General features: G+C 50.6%; 2 protein-coding genes across 2 annotated transcripts; both read right to left on the bottom strand.

Annotated features, from left to right (window-relative positions):
- Window positions 1-89: 89 nt before the first annotated feature.
- CORT (cortistatin) lies at window positions 90-3,649 on the bottom strand. Its single transcript, XM_072354450.1, has 2 exons — window positions 3,446-3,649; window positions 90-397 (listed from the first exon to the last, which is right to left on the bottom strand). Exons 1-2 carry the CDS (start codon window positions 3,545-3,547, stop codon window positions 194-196), a joined length of 306 nt encoding a protein of 101 aa, XP_072210551.1. The 5' UTR covers window positions 3,548-3,649; the 3' UTR covers window positions 90-193.
- A 6,630-nt stretch (window positions 3,650-10,279) lies between these two features.
- SRM (spermidine synthase) lies at window positions 10,280-16,124 on the bottom strand. The gene is made up of 8 exons (XM_072354265.1): window positions 15,820-16,124; window positions 15,595-15,715; window positions 15,365-15,457; window positions 14,168-14,321; window positions 13,348-13,431; window positions 12,837-12,982; window positions 11,997-12,119; window positions 10,280-11,434 (listed from the first exon to the last, which is right to left on the bottom strand). The coding sequence occupies exons 1-8, from the start codon at window positions 15,963-15,965 to the stop codon at window positions 11,417-11,419; spliced, it is 885 nt and encodes a 294-aa protein (XP_072210366.1). The 5' UTR covers window positions 15,966-16,124; the 3' UTR covers window positions 10,280-11,416.
- Window positions 16,125-16,934: the final 810 nt, after the last annotated feature.

Genomic DNA, 16,934 nt, shown 5'->3' with positions numbered 1-16,934 from the left:
GGCGGCCGCACAAAATGGCCGCCACCCCACAGCCCCTCCCACCCACCCACTAGGCCAGGGCCCGGGGCGTGCAGAGGCAGACACGAGTCCCCGAGGTACCATGCTTTATTCTCAGGTGTGCAGGAGGACAGGGGAGGAGCTGAGGGGACGGGGTGTGTGTTGACAGGCAGGCCGGCGGCCCGACATGGTGGCACTAGCAGGAGGTGAAGGTTTTCCAGAAGAAGTTTTTACAGGGCGCCTTGCGGTCCCGCTGTGAGAGCTGGGCCAGCCGCCCCAGCACCGCCCGCTCCTCCTCCAGCTTCCCTTCCTCCTCCAGGTCCGGGGAGGCCACGTCTGAGCTCTCCAACAGCCCCGCCAGCATCTTCAGCAGGGCGTCCCTGCGCAGCTTGGTCTGCTCCTGTGGGCAGAGAGCAGGGATGGTGACAGCCCCAGGCAGCCCCTACATCCCCTTCCCACCATCATCCTCACTTACATCCTTCAGCTTCCTCCAGCTCAGCCGACAGAACCACGGGAAGCATACGTGCATTGTTGTAACGGAAAGGGCCGCTACCAAATAGGAACAAATGAGTGAAGTCCCTTGCTGCCTGCACTAATTAGATTGCAGTGAACAACAAGCTGCTTTCTCTTCACCATCCTGGCTGCCCAACGTCCATATTGGGAAAGCAGGGGTAGAGACACAGGGTACAATATTAAACACACGGGGATGCAACCCACTGTAAAATGCTGGGAATTCAGTGCAACAGAAAAGGGAGCCTGGTTGGAGTGAGAAAGTGCCCTGAACAGTTGGAGCACAGCACTCCATCAGAGGAGATAGTCTGTATTTTTGTATTGCAGCGGCCTGACCCTGGGGGAAAGCCCCATCAGTGCTCAGAGCCCCTCCAGCCTGACTTGGGTGTCTGCAGGGATGGGGCATCACCTCCCCTATGGGCAGCCTGTACTGATGCCTCGCTGCCCTTAGTGTAACAACAGCTGTGAGCTATCTTGTTTCTGCACCACACATCATGCAGACCTGAGGAATCCCCTCTTGCTCGAGCATTCCTGGCCCCTGTGACCCTGCAGCAGAAACAGCTGGCAGTGAGTAAGGTGGGATAGATGGTCTGACAGGAACAGATGCTGCTTCTCATGCAGATGGATCTTGGAAGTGGATTTGCACATTGCTTCTCACAAATGCCATCTTTATTGCTGGAATGCTGGAGTTCCCCGTTGGCTCTGTCAGCAGCAGCCTCCACCAAGGTGAGCAGCTCAGAAGATAGATGAACGGAGGCTGAAGCAATTGTACTGAGTTTCCTTGACAGAACGCTTATGGATATTTTTGAAGAATTTCTTAGCTCTAATTACTACAGAGAAACTAGATGCTATGTTTGGAGCAGGATAACAGATAGAAGCCAGTTTGTGTCCTTTCCAACTCCTGGTCCTGCACAGAAGTTTATCTCCAGCCTCAGGAGGATGGGCTGGGACTTGGGAACTCAGCAAAATGCACCTCCTAGGTCATCTCCTCCTCCTAAACCACTTCATTGCTGTAAGTGCTCTGTTTTGAACTAACCTGCTCCGCAGATGAGCCCTGTGATGTTAAGAGCCATCTGCTAAGGATTCAGCTCCTTAGTGAAGAGAAATGAAATAGCTATGCTAAAACCTCAGGAGATAAACCTCTCCAAACTCAGGGGTGGGAAGGCAGAGCTCAGCCTGCTGCCAGAGGATTGTTCCTCACGCATGATCAGCTGCGGCTGTTAGTGAAATGAGGCAGCTCTTCCCCCGCGCTAATCCATCGCTAACAACCTTGCTGTTTATAGCTGTTCCTGAGTTGCCTGAGATGAAGAAGAGCCTTTGGAAGCAGATTTGAGCACTGGTGGCTCGTGGCAGCCCTTTGGGTTGGTGCTCAGCTCCCTGCATTGCTTCCACCAGCAATCAGCACAAGCACATCTTCCTTTTGCACTATTATGGCTTTCCATGGTCGATTATGTATGGAATCCCACTTCATATTTAGGCCATTTGTCTGAGTTGTGATGGCAGATATCACTGCGTCAGCATCTAACAATCTTTGTTTGTAGGCTACTCTATGGAGAATAATTCCATTTTGACAGATATCGAATCACTGTTTTATAAGAAACTATGTCGAAGGTTCATAATACTTGAAGGCATTTTTACCAGAGCCTTACTGATCTATTCTACGCAACTCATTCTATTTTCCCCCAGCAGCTGACATGTCCACCAGATAAGAGTTCACTTTTTAAGTGCTGGATTTGCTACTGTAAGAACGTACAGCTGGAAGTTCAGAGTTCTCCCCAGAAGGGTTAATCTCAGGCAGCTGCAGAAGCCCTGATCTCCAGCAGAAAGCCATTCCTAGCACCTCACACCGTATTTCTTTCTCGCAGCCAGTTTTGCCATTAATGGGATGTGAGAAGACTTAAAGCAGCAAGACACTGATGGATGAGCCGGAGCCAGCGCTGAGACAGAAAGAATGATATGGGTGTGCACAAAGAAGTCAGTGCCTTTGAAAGCAACACAGGAATCCTTCACTTGTCTGGGTAGCGCCTATCCAGAACTGAAATAAGAGCAGCACTACAGATACAGCCGTGAACTGCAGCAGCACAGCGCTGTGTGACCGAACACAGCTCAGAGGAACCCTGGGGATGGCGAGGAATGAGCAGGTGAGAAAACCACGGGGCAAGGGCAGGCAGCACAGAGCACTTGCTTTGTGATGATGTTCTGCTATTGCTTCCTACCTCTTTGGCCTCTCAGGGAAATAGTCCAGCAAAAAAAAACCAAAGTTATTATAGTGCTGTAGCTATTATAACACTAGAGTTTTGCCAGTTGGTAGGATAATTATATTGCTATAATAAGTTCTGCCACTGCATAGAGCCTGTGCTGGTTCAGAGTGTAATTATTCTAGCAGAACTATGTCGGTATAACTCCCCCTGTGAATACTACTCTGGAAAAAGCAATTTTATTCTGATATAATTACTTCATTTATTATTCCTCTGTTACTTTCTTACTGAACCCATCTTTTAAACATTTGTCCTTCCCAGGAGTCCTATTTAAAATATCATCTCCCTTGATCATTTTACCAATTATGTATCTTTTCTCTCCCTCCCTCCTACTCTGCTTCATTCTCTCATGCTGTACTCCTTCAGCAACCTTATTTTCTCCCTTCTCCCTCCTCCTGTCCACTCCGTTTTCTTTGTCAGTTTTTGCTTAGCTCAGACTTCACTTTTGCAGTCCTCTGGAGTCTGCCGTGGTACCTTTCCTAAATAAACTGGCTAATAAGCTGTACTAATTGCTCTGCTTCAGCAGTGCGTGAAGCTGTGCTGTCTTGGAACACACAGAGGTAAAAATGTTTACATCAGGTAAAACCCAACTGCCCTTTTTATCCCTCCCCTGACGACTTCAGCCTGCTCCTGCATGCTCCCATCCCACCCAGCTCCTGCACAGGGTGCATTATACTCACCCTACTGTTCTGTAACGCGAGTCTCTCTTCTCCAGGCAGCGCAGTGGCTCTCACGCTCCACACCAGCAGCAGAACAGACACTAGGCTGGCCACCAGCTGCATGATGCACAGGCTGTGACTACTGTGCTGAATTAGGAAGACTGGGAGAGGGAGCTGTTTCTGGGCTCTCTTCTGCCTCAGACAATGGCTGCAGCCCCTTTTATAGCCCTCCCCCCAGCCCAGTGGGTGACGCAAACAATTAAGTCTATATCAAAGGCAAATTAGACTTTGGAGAGGTTGTTAACACTTGGCTGCTTGAGTGGGATACTTCAGTGCCTCTGGGCTTTCCATGTGCCAGACCTGCAGAGAAAGCAAGGGTTTGGGATTCTCCAATAACAAGCTGTTTCTTTACCCCCAATAATTGTAGGAAACGTCCGTGCCTCTTCCAGTTAGCTGAATACTGCTTGGGAACATAATGCTGGCTAGAACAGGCCACCAGGTTTGCACCAACATCTGGCCAACACTGGGTGACACAGAAGGAAAAGGTTAAATTTTTGGCCACCAGTACTAGATACGAGCAGCTCAGAGCCTCATCCATTGTGTCTAAACAGCTCTGGACTCAAGGGGCACTTGGATCCAGATCTCTGCATTCCATGATGTATCTCATTACAGAATGCCAGTATGCCTGGCTTTCCTTTTACAGTAAAATGGGGACACAGGTTGTAGCGATGCAACAACATCACGCCTTGCAAATGTATTTACAGCTACAAGGAGGCCAATTAGTAGTTACTGGTTTTTGGTTTTAGTATTGTTTCAGCGTGTCTTGAACCAGTCCCAATGGTGTGGACCAACACAGTGAGTTCTGACTAGGAGATGCTGGGTTTAAGTGTGTTAAAGGGGAAACAAACCAGTGAACAACTGATTATAATTGGAGCTGTTCCATACAGTGGGACTTCAGGGAGAAGCCTGCGATGTGTTGACATTGACTGCAGACTGCTTGGCATGTGTCCCTGCCTTCCTCTAATACCTGCTTAACAGTAAGGAATGCTTCTCCCTTTGCACAAAACATGGTCTCAGAGTGAGACTGGTTTGGGGGCCAGCAGAAGGTGCTGTTTAAGCATGGCTGCCTGCTTTCCTTTGCCCCTGTCACAGAGGGTGGCATCCACTGTCTCATTCAGCTGAGATGCAGTGACAGAGCTAAGGATCCCATCTCACTTTCTCCAGAAGCATTTGCCTCAGGGCGAGCTTCATTCTGAACCAACCCCAACAGCCAAACAGTGAATTACCATCCTAAGTTAGCACATAAAAAAAGCACAGAAAAGTGACTTAGCCAGAAGGTTGTAGTGTTTTCATTCCCCACTTGCGCTGCTCATCAGTGTCAGAGTTCTTGGAAAGAGCATGATGAGACTCAGCCTGCAAACAATCCAAGTGCCGGCTACACCATCCCAGATGATCTTGAGAGAGAAGACTCCATCTCACCCACACATTATTCTGAAGAAGTACCTGATACCCTCATCAAAAGTTACAAGGAAGAAGTTTTTCTAAGCGATAGGGACCTGTGGGGAGTTCACGATCCAGCCATTATCCTGAGGAACCTGTAACCCTGTCTGTCCCCATCCCTCCTCATGAGGGCTGGCTCCCACGCACCAGTTTCAGTTGAAACATTACCCATTCCCTTTTAAACTCATCTTGCTAGTTTATCAGAATTGCTGCATTACCCTTCGTAATGGATTCTGTCAAACACTTCCCAGCCTGTCTGGGGCTCGAGACAGAGAGCAGCAAAGGAGCAGACTCCAGTGAGTAAAGCAAATCACAGGGACCTGCAAAATGACCCGCAGCCGATTTGCTCTGGGAGAGGAAAAATGGAAGAACAGCAAATGGAGAAAGCACGCTTGGTTGCTCAAGAGGAACAAAGGGCATGTACCTGTGTGAGATGTTGCTTACAAGGCAGGACTAAACCTCATGGGCCAAGTAGCCCAGAAGCCAGACACAACAACAGCAGTGCAACCAGGTCTCCATGCTGGAGGCTGTTGAACCAAACTGCTTGTTCAAATAAACGTGGTTTTGCATGCAGCTTTGCCTTCAGAATGGGCTGGTTTTTATAATTCCTCCTTAAGCAAATTAGGTCATAATTATGACAGTTTCTTCTGAAAAGGGAGGATGTGCTGAGCCAGAGCACATCAGTTTCTGAGGAGGTTTACTGGGATGCAAACAGTGATCTGGCTGCAAGCGAGTCTGCCCTGGTATTGAAGGGCAATAGTAAAGTAATCAGAAAGCTTTCTTTGCTTTTTTTTTCCCCCAGATTCCTTCATCTTCCTTTCCCTCTACCTTAGTTTATCCTCAAGCTCTGAAGCTCCTGCCCTTTAGCAGAGTCCCTGCCAGTTCCCGTAACATTACTGCTGACAACCCCCTCCAAAGGAAGCAGGATAACTCCACAGCGATACAATTCGTTCTTTATAGTAACAGGAAAGAAGTATCAACACGTTGCACCAGGATTGCTACTGTTCCCCATACCCCGTCATACTGACTGACTGACCTTAAGGTGGCCCGAACTTTTCCTTTGCCAACCCTTAAAGGCTTATCACAGCACAGGGAGGTTTAAGGCCTTCCCCTGACATCCTCTTGACATCTACTCTCCCTCAGTTATCTGACTCACCCATTTAGAAGTCCTTTCTCATTGATTTTCATTGACATTTTCTTCCGCCTGGAGCACTGTGAGTGGGTTGCTCCCACTTTACAATGAGGGCAGATCTGTCTGCAATCAGCATGCCTGTGAACACGTCCATCAGAGCCTGGGACAGGTGGGGATCCTCCAGATGGAAATTCAGCATAGAAAGTAGCTTGAAAAGGCCTGGGTAGGCACCAAAGCTCACAGAATATGCTTACACAATTATAACCACCACCATCTTTTTGTGATAAAGGGTGACCAATATGCACAGGGGATTTTGTCTTCGAAGGAGATCATTGCCCTCTTGTCAGTGTGTCTGTACAGCACTGAAGGCATTACTGGAATACAACATGGATCACAATGTCTGGCACCAAATGCCACATTAAGGAATTAGATCATCTCTATTACCTTTCCACTGTGGCATGGATATTTGCTGTCTTCTACCCATTTGTTGGCTGGTCTGAATTCGGATCAACAGACATTTTGAAGCACGCTGCAGAATTGCATCAGGCTTCCTGAACAGTCCGGTTCCCAACGGTGGGACACTCAACTGCAGCTAAGGAAGAGTTGCAATACCTTTCCTGTCACTGGAAGCCTTTCTGCTTGCCCTCAAGAGTCCCTAGTTGCAAAGGACAGTACAATAAATAAAGCAAAGCTCATCTGACAGTTGTGAGCCTTACTGGAAGGGGAAACCAATTTGTCCATGGACCTGAAATCACAGCTGATTTATCAGGCCAGGCTTGCAGTATTCCCTTACAGTGCAGCCCCCAAAGGACTCCACAAAGCATTCGGGTGGCTGTGTCAGCCATGGCTTTCATCAGCTCTAATCTAACAGACCCAAGAAAGAGCGTGGGCTGGAGCCTACAGCTCCCACTCATCTCTGATAAGAGCTGCAGAGCAGGTGCAGGGGGAGGAGGGGAATGCCACAGGGATGCTGCTGTCAGAGCACACATGACTACAAGCCCGTTACAGCTCTCAGGGGAGGCAGAGTGTGAGGAGCTGTGCCGCCTTTGACCTCAACAGGACTGCGGGAGGGCAGGCACAGTGCTTCAGTGGTACGCTCAAAACCTTTCATTTCAGTGTGCAGCGTAAAGTTAAAACACTTCAGGTTTGCCACTCAAAATCCTCTTCAAAAAACAACTACTTGCTCTGAGACACTTCAAAATCCTGCAAGTTTCCCACTGAAAATGCTTTGCCCAGCTCCAAGCAGGAGGCACGTCGGGCTGTGAAAGGCTAAGGATGCATGGGATAACTACTGCCTCATGACACATGAACTGACCTCTGTTACACCAGACTCATCCCATCGGTGGCAAGAGATTCCTGAGGGACTGCATATGCTCTGTGCCTCGTGGGAATTCAGGCAGAAACAGCTGGGCACTGACGTTAGCACACAGGGCTGAGCCTGCCAGGGATCGCTGGGCTGGGAGAGCCTCACACGGGGATTCACGCACTCCACGTGGGATGAGGTTCGGGTCATTCCTCTCCTGCAGCTGAAGGGGGATGAAACACACACTAAGGTCATCACATACATCACCTTGCCCTTGTTGCTGGCAAGCAGGATCAGCTTGCTTAAGCAAATTCCCTCTCAGTGCTGTTCAGTACCAAGGAGAGGGCAGCCAGCTCCATGTTTCAATGTGGCTTTGCAGGCTGCAAACCACAGAGCTGCCGTTCAGGAGCGGCCTGTCACTGACATCCTCCACATTCCTAATGATCCTCCTGCCTTCATCTGCTTCACGCGTCTGTTCTGTAATTGAGATCCCCTGCCTCTAATTCCCCACCTCCTGCATATTTAAAAGCATTTAACCCCATCCTATACACCATCAGGAAAGAGCTTCACTGAGACTTCTCAGTGCGTAACTTCATTCAATTCCTCATCTTACCTTTTAATGATGTTTTGTCTGACTTTGTCTAGACTGGAGCTGCCTTTTCATGCTTTTGTCCAAGCTTTCCCCTTTTCCTCCCCCCACCATTTTACCATAGAAACTGGCCTCTCCCTGAACTTGGTGGCATATACATATATTTTTTTCCTTGACTGCTTATTGAGACTGCTGTTCTCTGATGCAAGATGAACTGTCATTCCTGCCTCAGCAATCCCTTGCTCCAGCCAAGCTCCATCAATAATTCAGCCAGGCCTTGATAACATTAGCTCTGGATGAATAAGACACTCATACCAATTAACTGGCTGAAAGGGCTCAAGAGATATGGGCAAGAGATTTCTCTTAGTTGTTTTTTTTAAGCTCTTTTCTGAACTCTGAAAAATTGAGTTATTTTAATAAGTGAAGCACAGAGCAGGGAGTCTGATGGTTCAAAAGGCGCCGAGAGGCTGAAGGAATTGATGTGCTGAAGCCCATCAGGCTCTGTTACCTCATCTGACTCCACCTGCTCTGAGTGATACTGCACTGTGTGGTACATGGGACAAAGCCTGACCCTCTCCGCATAGCTCCCAGCTTAACAAGGTACAGGAACATGACTGCGGCATGTCTAGACAAACAGCATCTTCGTGGAGCTCTGCTTACAAGCAGCGCTGCCTGACCAGCCTCAGGCAAAAGACAGCTAAGACTCCGGAACAGTTACTCAAGCCTTTCAGTTGCCCCAACTGGAGATGCTGCAAATTGTCAGCCTCTTTTAAATCCCTGGCATCCCAGTGCCACAGCATCCTGCAGCATAACAGCTCACACCTCGTTATACCTGCAGAAGAGATAATCACCTGCAGACACCCATTAGCTGACAGGTGACTGCCACTGCAGTTATATGGCTTGCAGACCTTACAGCAGTGCTTAACCAGTAAGTGAATGATTTTAAGAGTCCCGAATTGCTCAAAGCTGCTCCGACAGAAGCAGCTGTAGAAGCACAAATTCACATTCCCTCTTGCTGCATTGTCTGAATGCTCGACTCAAGCACGGATGTGTCTTCACCTATCTCAAGGCACCGCAGTACGTAACTGCCTGTAAAGGGCACTGATTGAAAACTACTCAAGTTGTTCACTGGACCTTATCTATGCGCAGAGCATGTGCATCTTAGATGGCAAACAGCCTCATCTCCCTGTTCTCACCACTGCTCACTCACTGAGCTTTCTTGAGAGCCCAGAAAAAAAGAAGGAAGAAGCCAGTAACAGGTTGGAGGGAGCTCTTTGCTCCTGGGCATTGTACTCACCGAGGGTGGGTGGGTGGAAGGCTTGAACTTGTTACCAGTTGGCAGCTGCTGTAAGGCCTTCCTGGATTACAGTCTTAGTCTTGATCCGGCTCCAAGAGAGAGAAGGTGCTAGAGGTGGTTTCTGTCAAGGGTTAAGGGCTGAATGGGGCTCAGGTCCCACAGCAATTGAAAAAGGAGTAGCTAGAGCTAGCCTCTATTATACTGATCTCCTCTTAGTGATAAAAATACATGAGTAGAGCAGTGACAACGCCTCCATGGCCTTCTGTACAAGGACATTTCTAACTAATCAGTAACTGTGGGAAAAAGAAGAGTTTTCCAGACGATTAAATGACAAGAGGGAAGTCTCACAAAGGAGAAAGCAGGAAGGTATTTGCTGACACCACTGAAGCAGGCCTCTTGCTGTAGGCAGTCCGTGGCTGCACCATCTGTGCTGTTTGCAAGGTCACATTTATGGCAAAGCTCAATCCCAAACGTTGCAGAATACTGCTCCTTCTGGTTTTCTCTCATCCAACCCAGATCTCCCTCTGGACTGCATGTTTTTTTCTTGTTTCTCCTGATGCCACCTAGCGACTGTTCTCAGCCTGTTCAGCACCTGGACTTCAATGCACGGTTTCAGCCCTCAGAGCCACTCAGCTATTGCAAATTATGGACAGTGCAACCAAGTGGGGCCAGTGATTGACAGGAACTAAGCTGCGCTCACAGGGAGATGAGCAGATAGAGAACAGCTTAGAAATGTACAGCATAGGCAGCATTTGGACTAGGGAATAGCTGGAACAGAAGGTACAAGACTTGTGCAGCTCAGAGGATGATAGAAGCTGGATCTACCAGGCAGCCAGGTTACATACAAAGCAAGCAATGGGATCATTCTCCACAACTGACTTCTATGACATTTGTCAGCTCTAGAGACGAGGGAGGCAGGAGGTCACACCAAGTAGCGAGTGCCCCCCGATGTCTTCTGACAAGCACAGCAAACTTTCAGACATCGTCACCACTCCCACACTTCCCCCAAAGAAATACACCAACCCACACTGACGTCACCTTAACCAGAGCCGAGTGTTTAATTGATTGCAAGGGAGTGACAACTGCACAGCGGTTGTGCTGGGAAGATCCCCATTGCACAGCGGTGGCACGGAGACTTTAAACCAGAAGTAGACGTGGAGGAAGATCCATCTCACAACACAGTCAAACGAAAAACAGCTCACACATCTGGGGATTCTGGGGGCTGCGTTAGAAGTAATGATGCCTCCTAACGAGTAGCAAATACCCAGGCCTGAGGCACCTCAGCAAGACTGAGATGAGATTTGTCAGCACAACTGCCTCCCCAGCATCAGTACTTAACAGCAGGCAATGGATCTAAGGTTTGATTTTTTGTCTTTTTTATATATATATTTATATTTATACTTTTATATATAAAGCGCCTATCACCTGATTGATAAACATTCTTTGGAACCATTCTGAAGGCAGGGGTAAGAACAGGAGTCAGCCTGTTAGTACCTCAGCATTTCTGTTTCCAACCAATTGAAAAAAAAAATAAAAAAAGCCACAAGACTTTGCTGCCAGCCTGACATGCTGGCGTTTAATACTGCTACTCCATCAGGGTTGGAGGGAGACTTATTGTGAATGGCAACAGTTTGCACTGTGACTTCTCCAGCTGTGCTGCCGAACAGCGCGGGCATCACAGCAGGGCAGTGGGATGTGAAGGCTCAGACCCGTTACCAGTCAAAACGTCTCAGCAGCAGGGAGATCCTATTAGGAGAGAGCAAGCTAACTTGGTGCACAAAGCTCTCGCTCTCTGTGCTTAAGGCCGAGTCAGTGAACCTCCTGGACTCTTCCCAAGTTTCAGAAGATCACCAGACAGAAATACACATCAGTTATAAATATATCGTTGTCAGTTGGGTGGAGGCAAATTTAGAGTGGGTAAAAGGAGGAGAGGAAGGAAGAAGACATCTTACATTTCCAGTACTGCAAACAACGGTTTTGACCTCACGCAATAAGTCACTGGACCTTTTCAATAGTCTTATCTGGGTTATGACACATCAAAGGGAATGTTGGCTGGCAAGGGGTTAAACAATCCCACACAGTGGAGAGCAAATCTGTAGTCTGCTAGGAAGGTCCCCACATCACTGATGATCTCAGGGTCCAACTTGAAGGGAGGAAGTAGCTTCTCAGTCTCACACATCACTCAGGGCCTGGCAACAGCCAAGAAAAAAAACAGACAAGTGTGAGGACGGACAAATCCAGCAGTCCTTAACAGACAGATGGCCCTGAAACACACCCACAGCACGTGCCCTTGTCCCTACCACGCTCTGAGGATGCGCTCTGCTAGAACCTGCAGTTAGGAGATGAAGGACTTCAAGAAGGCAGACTGAACTACACCAGACCATCCCTTCCATATCCTCTGGTTTACACTAGAAACCACAACCATAGTTTTTTCTTAAATCTAAGACCTTTGAAGCTTTCCAATGGGAAACACCAGTTCTGCAGGCTCTCGGACTCACTTATGGTAGGATAAATAGGAGTGATCTGCCATCAAGACCTGGGACATCAACCTAAATAATAGCTCCAAACTGAACTCCCGTCTTACCAGACTGACTCATCCACTGCCATGTCATACAAAATGCCACCCTGCTCCAACTTGCCCAGAGAAGCCTTCAGGGCTGCAGGAAATCCTCAAGTTTGTATATTCCCAGCCCTGTCAAAGAAAAGTCACACCTCACCCTGCTGGAGGAGGAGCAGCACAGCCCTACTTACCTTCCGTGCAAACTCTGGCAGGATGAAAGCTGCCCGGTGAATGTCAGAGTTGTAGTATTTCAGACTCCTCTCCTCTACTTGTTGCTGTGAAAGTTGCTGCACAGGCTCTCGGAAATTTGTGTTCTGCAATAAAGAAGCCAGGTAGTTCTGTAGCATTTGGGAAACAAGCACAGTGCTGCACAATGGGCAGCTCGATTCGTGGCAGAGAACCAAAAGGACTCGCAGGAAAACAGATGATTTTCTGTTCTAGTATGATGTCAAAGGTTCTATGCAGCTCCAGCCTCAAGGGCTGGAGTTTACACGCCGTACTTTTCGTGGCTAGCCCTTATTCACAGATGTCTGCCTATGAGGTCAGACTGCATGTAAGCCATGTGCCAGACGAAGCTGTCAGACTGTGCCCAAACACCCCAGAATCAAGGCTTTTGCTTTTCAGAGCAGAATCAGCATCTGTGTCCATTCAGCACAGTGCAAGCTGCCACTGTCCCAGATCAACTAAATACAGCAGCAGAAGTGCTGCCTGCTCCCCCCACAACAGTGCAACAATTACATTATAGGTTAACAGCAATGTAGCCAGTTGGGAATAGAGCAGAGCTCTGCTCAGAAGCCGCCTGCCACCCTTACAAGTTAGCTGTACAGGAGACACAACTACAATATTTTTTCTAAAGCAACTGCTTACGATACTGGCCAACTGTGCACTTTGTTGAACCAGCTGCACTGCACCTCTGGTGCCCAGAGCTGGAAGGCCTGGGACCAGAAGAAGCCCAGAGGCCCCCAAGCTGAGGCAGGCTCTGCTGTACTCTCAGGGAGCAGAAAGGAGCACTTTAGGTGCCTGAAACTCACTGGGTTCTTGCTGCAGAGCATGAAGCCAATCTGCCCGCTGGGATATGTAGGGATGGTGCAATAGGCGTATTCCACAACAGGGAACAGAGACTTGCAGAACTGACGCATCTCCTTAATGAGATCCAGGTGCAGCCACTGGCACTCACCTACAGGGAGAAAAGCAAGACAGGATGCAAAGTGAGAGCTGCCCCTTTTCTCTGCGCAGGCCTGTGCCAAGTTAACAGCAGCTCCAAGTCCAAACCTGCTCTATTCCAGACAGCTCACGTAGTTTCAGAGGTGAGATAAGACCACTACGCCAGTTTTATACTATGTGCAGTCCAACGCTTTTAATGAGCTGACGTATATGGATCAAAACCACTGCCATACCTGGGAGCTAAAACAGATTTAATGCCCTACGTCACAGCTAAAAATCAATTTTTCTCCCTGCATTGTGTCTCTGTGTCTCCCCTCTGAGACTCATGCTCAGCAAGCACTGATTTGGCATCAGCTTCTACCTAGAGATCACTCTCACCTTGGCAGCAGAGAATCCCATCTTCTCGCAGGGCTGTCTTCATCAGCTGGTAGTAGGATTCCTTGAATAAGCTTTCTGCAGGACCTGTAAGAAATGTACAGAGGTATGTCCAGAGAGAGGCTCAGAAAGTAGACTTCTAGTTTTTGGAATGCTCGGGTTGTAGGTCTGCACTGACATCAGACAGTTCAAGCAGCTTTTCAGTGATGACAAAGCAGAGCTGTGAGCCTGGGGTTCAGCCTACACCTAGTATAACAAAACCACCAGGACTTCAGCTTTCCTCAATAGCAACCCCAGGATCTTTACCAGAGAGTCCTGGCAGCTTCATCTTCCTCCAGTTTTGTTCAAATCAAACTTCTGCTCCAATCTGCCTTTTATAGGCACCTCTGTGTCGACTCTAGCAAGATTAAGGGAAGCTCAGGCACCATAACCACATTGTTCCTTCCATGCCCCAGATCCCACCTTCAGAAATGCAGCTCTGTCTTTAGGCTGCAGATCCACCAACAGCACATAAGCCAGCGGGCTCATATGCAAAGCTGCATTTGCCAGCCTGATGCTGGATTTCCCACGGGATCACTGGACTCAAAGATCAACTCCCTGCCAGAAGCAATAGCAGCTGCAATTGAATTTTGAGGAGAGAAATGTGACAGCTGCCTTGAAGCCTCATTAATACAATTTTCTGCTCTTCATCCTTCTCTACCAAAACAACCACGTCAATGCCCTTGAAGAAGAGAGTGGGCAGGCCAGCGTTACTTCCAGAAGGCAACCACAGAGAAAAGCAGAAGTGTGGAAAGTAGTGCCCTTTTATGGATGGGATTCTTACCCATGGGGTCAGATGAGTCCGTGATAATCACATCAAAGGCTTCCTGATTCTGTTTCATGAACTCAAAACCATCTCCGACGTGCAGGGTCAGTTTAGCACTGGAATACCCCACTGCCATCCCAGGGAGGTATTTCTTAGACACCTGGATCACATCCTGCAACACAGAGAGCACGAGTGGGTCAGAGGGGGCTGCGAGGAGCTGCTTTCCAGGCCACTGTGCAGCTGCAGTGCTATGACTCATTTCCTTCCATGCCTTCAGCACAAATCGCACTCTAACTGGATCCTCAAGAGCTGTCAGCATCCTCAGCCAACACTCAGCCCTTTCCTATGGCCTCAGGGTTCATTGACACTGTGCGTCCGTGCCAAACTCAACAAGAGGAACTTGCAGCTTCAAAAGCTCCCTGAGGAGCAAAGAGAATCTGACTGCAGACTGACTGTGCTGCACTCCCTCTTCCTGAGGACATCACTTGCAGAGGTGATCTCCGTTTATTTACTTTTCTTTTTAAACAAGACCACAGCAGCAGGTTTATAGATGCAACGTGGGAAACATCCCCACTTCTGCTCTCGAGTCATTATATACAACCTCAACAGGAAATACACTTTCTGTTTGAAACTGCTACAAACGATGCACTACGTGAGACAGCCTGAGCCCAAGCAGTAGCACCGGGCACCTCCAGCTTCCTGTAAACTGCAGAGACAAGAACTGCTCTGCTGTCAGGCCGTGCTTGTTCAGGACCACGCACATGTGCCTCCACGGTTTGGCAGACAGGCACGGAGGCTCCCATAGCAGCATCTCCCATTTATAGCACAGCCTCACCTTCTAATAAAGTTACGTTACCTCCTCAAAGTAAAACATCAGAGCAAACTGACCGAGGTGAACCAGCCCATTTATCACAGAAACAAACCCCCTTACTTATTTCCTGCTACCAGCGCGAGGAACCTGCTTAACAAAGAGCCCATATTCCTCCAGCAAGAGGATGTGCCGTTACACATCGGGATGGGGAAAGCAGCTCCTCCAGGAACCGGGAGAGCCAGCGCCGGCCTGGAAGGGCCTCAGCCATTCGCGTGCAGGAGGCGGCGGCCAGCTGCCACGTCGCAAGGCGAGGAGTGGCGTCAGCGCTCGGGGCTGTCACGGGGCAGCAGGTGAAGCGCGGCCGGGGGATGCTGCGGGGCAGCGCTGCCGTGTGTCCAACGCACCTCATCGATCTCGCACTGCACCACGGACTCCACGGTGGGGTGCTTCACCACCTCTCGCAGCACTCCGCCGTCGCCGCCGCCGATGATGAGCACCTGGGGCGGGAGAGGAGGGAAGGAGGTGTAGGAGGGCCGGGGGGCTGCGAGACACCGCGGAGAGACGGTGCGGGGAGGTGCGGGAGAGCCGGAACCGACGGACCCCGGGGAGATGAGAGGGCGCGGGGCCGGCTTACCTTGCGAGGGTCAGGGTGGCTGCAGAGCGGCAGGTTGGCGATCATCTCCTGGTAGGAGAACTCGTCCCGCTCCGTGCACTGGATCACCCCGTCCAGGACCAAGACGTTGCCGTACGTGGTGCTGGGCAAAGCGGGGGAAGCGGGGTTAGAACCGGCACCACGGCCGCGCTCCCCCCCCCGCTCCCCGGCGCCCCCACCGCCCCCGGCCGCCGCCCGGCGCCGCACCTGCGGAAGACGAGGATCTCCTGGTAGCGGGAGCGCTGGTGGTGCAGGAGCTCCTCCACCTGCAGCGACATGGCCTGCCCCGGCCACAGCCGGCACGTCTCGCGGAACCAGCCCTCGCGGATCAGCGCCGCCGCGCCGCGCTCCATCCCGGTCCGGCCCCGCCGCCCCACGCCGCCCCGCCGGGCCCGGCGCCGCCCGAACCCCCTTATTCGAACCCCCGGACCCTGAACCCGAACCGCCGGCCCTGCCCGCGCCCCGCCTGACCCCGCCGGCGCGGGAGCCGAGCACAGGGGCCCACGCGCCGCCGCGCCCCGCCCCGCCCCCGCCGCAAGCGCGCGCGCCGCTGCTCTCCCATTGGCCGGCCGCCCGCCGCAGCGCGCCCATTGGCTCGGAGAGGCGTGACGTCAGCGCCAGCAGGGTAGTGCGGCCGGAGGCGAGGGGCCACGTGCGGCGGCGCGCCCGGAGCTGCCGCGCCTCCAAAGCGCTGCCGGAGCTTTACGGGGTGTTACGGGGTGTTACGGGGTGCTGCGGGGTGTTACGGGGTGCCGCGTACCTGGGAGCAGGGCTGACCGGCTGCCTGCGGGGCGGAGAGCGGTTCCGCACGCGGCTCCACGCGGGGTGCCTGTAACAGAGCCCAGAGATCGGTGTTACGTTGTAATTAAGGCGTCCTGGGAGCTCTGAGCGAGTCACCGCCTGATTGCGGGGTTTAGGGGCTGCGTGGCTTTGGCCCCCGGCACAGCCCGGCACACCTACAGCAGCAAAACCCCTTCATCGTGAGACACAACATACATTGTCATCACTGAGACTGTGTGTAAGGCCCGGCAGGAGACTCCAACCACATGAGTTTTAATACCTCTGACTGCCAATAGGTCTTCCGTTAAGATGTACACAATTCGGTTTGTTCAGTCAGTTGTCCAAATCAGAAGTAGCAGAGCTGCCCACAAGGGAGTCCAGCCCTTCCCATCGTGGCTAAAGAAGCTGCTATTCACGTGCCTCAGTTCAAACGTGCAGCCAGGCTTTGTGAGCAGAGGACGACACGGGGCGAAAAAACCTTCCACTGTTCAGCAGATACAGGAAAAGACTGAAAACAAACCAAAATCCACCCGGCCTCCTCA

This window comes from Excalfactoria chinensis, chromosome 20 (genome assembly GCF_039878825.1).
Source record: "Excalfactoria chinensis isolate bCotChi1 chromosome 20, bCotChi1.hap2, whole genome shotgun sequence".
Lineage (NCBI taxonomy): Eukaryota > Metazoa > Chordata > Aves > Galliformes > Phasianidae > Excalfactoria > Excalfactoria chinensis.
The sequence above is the reverse complement of the archived record's forward strand: the minus strand, read 5'-3'. Positions and strand labels throughout refer to the sequence as shown.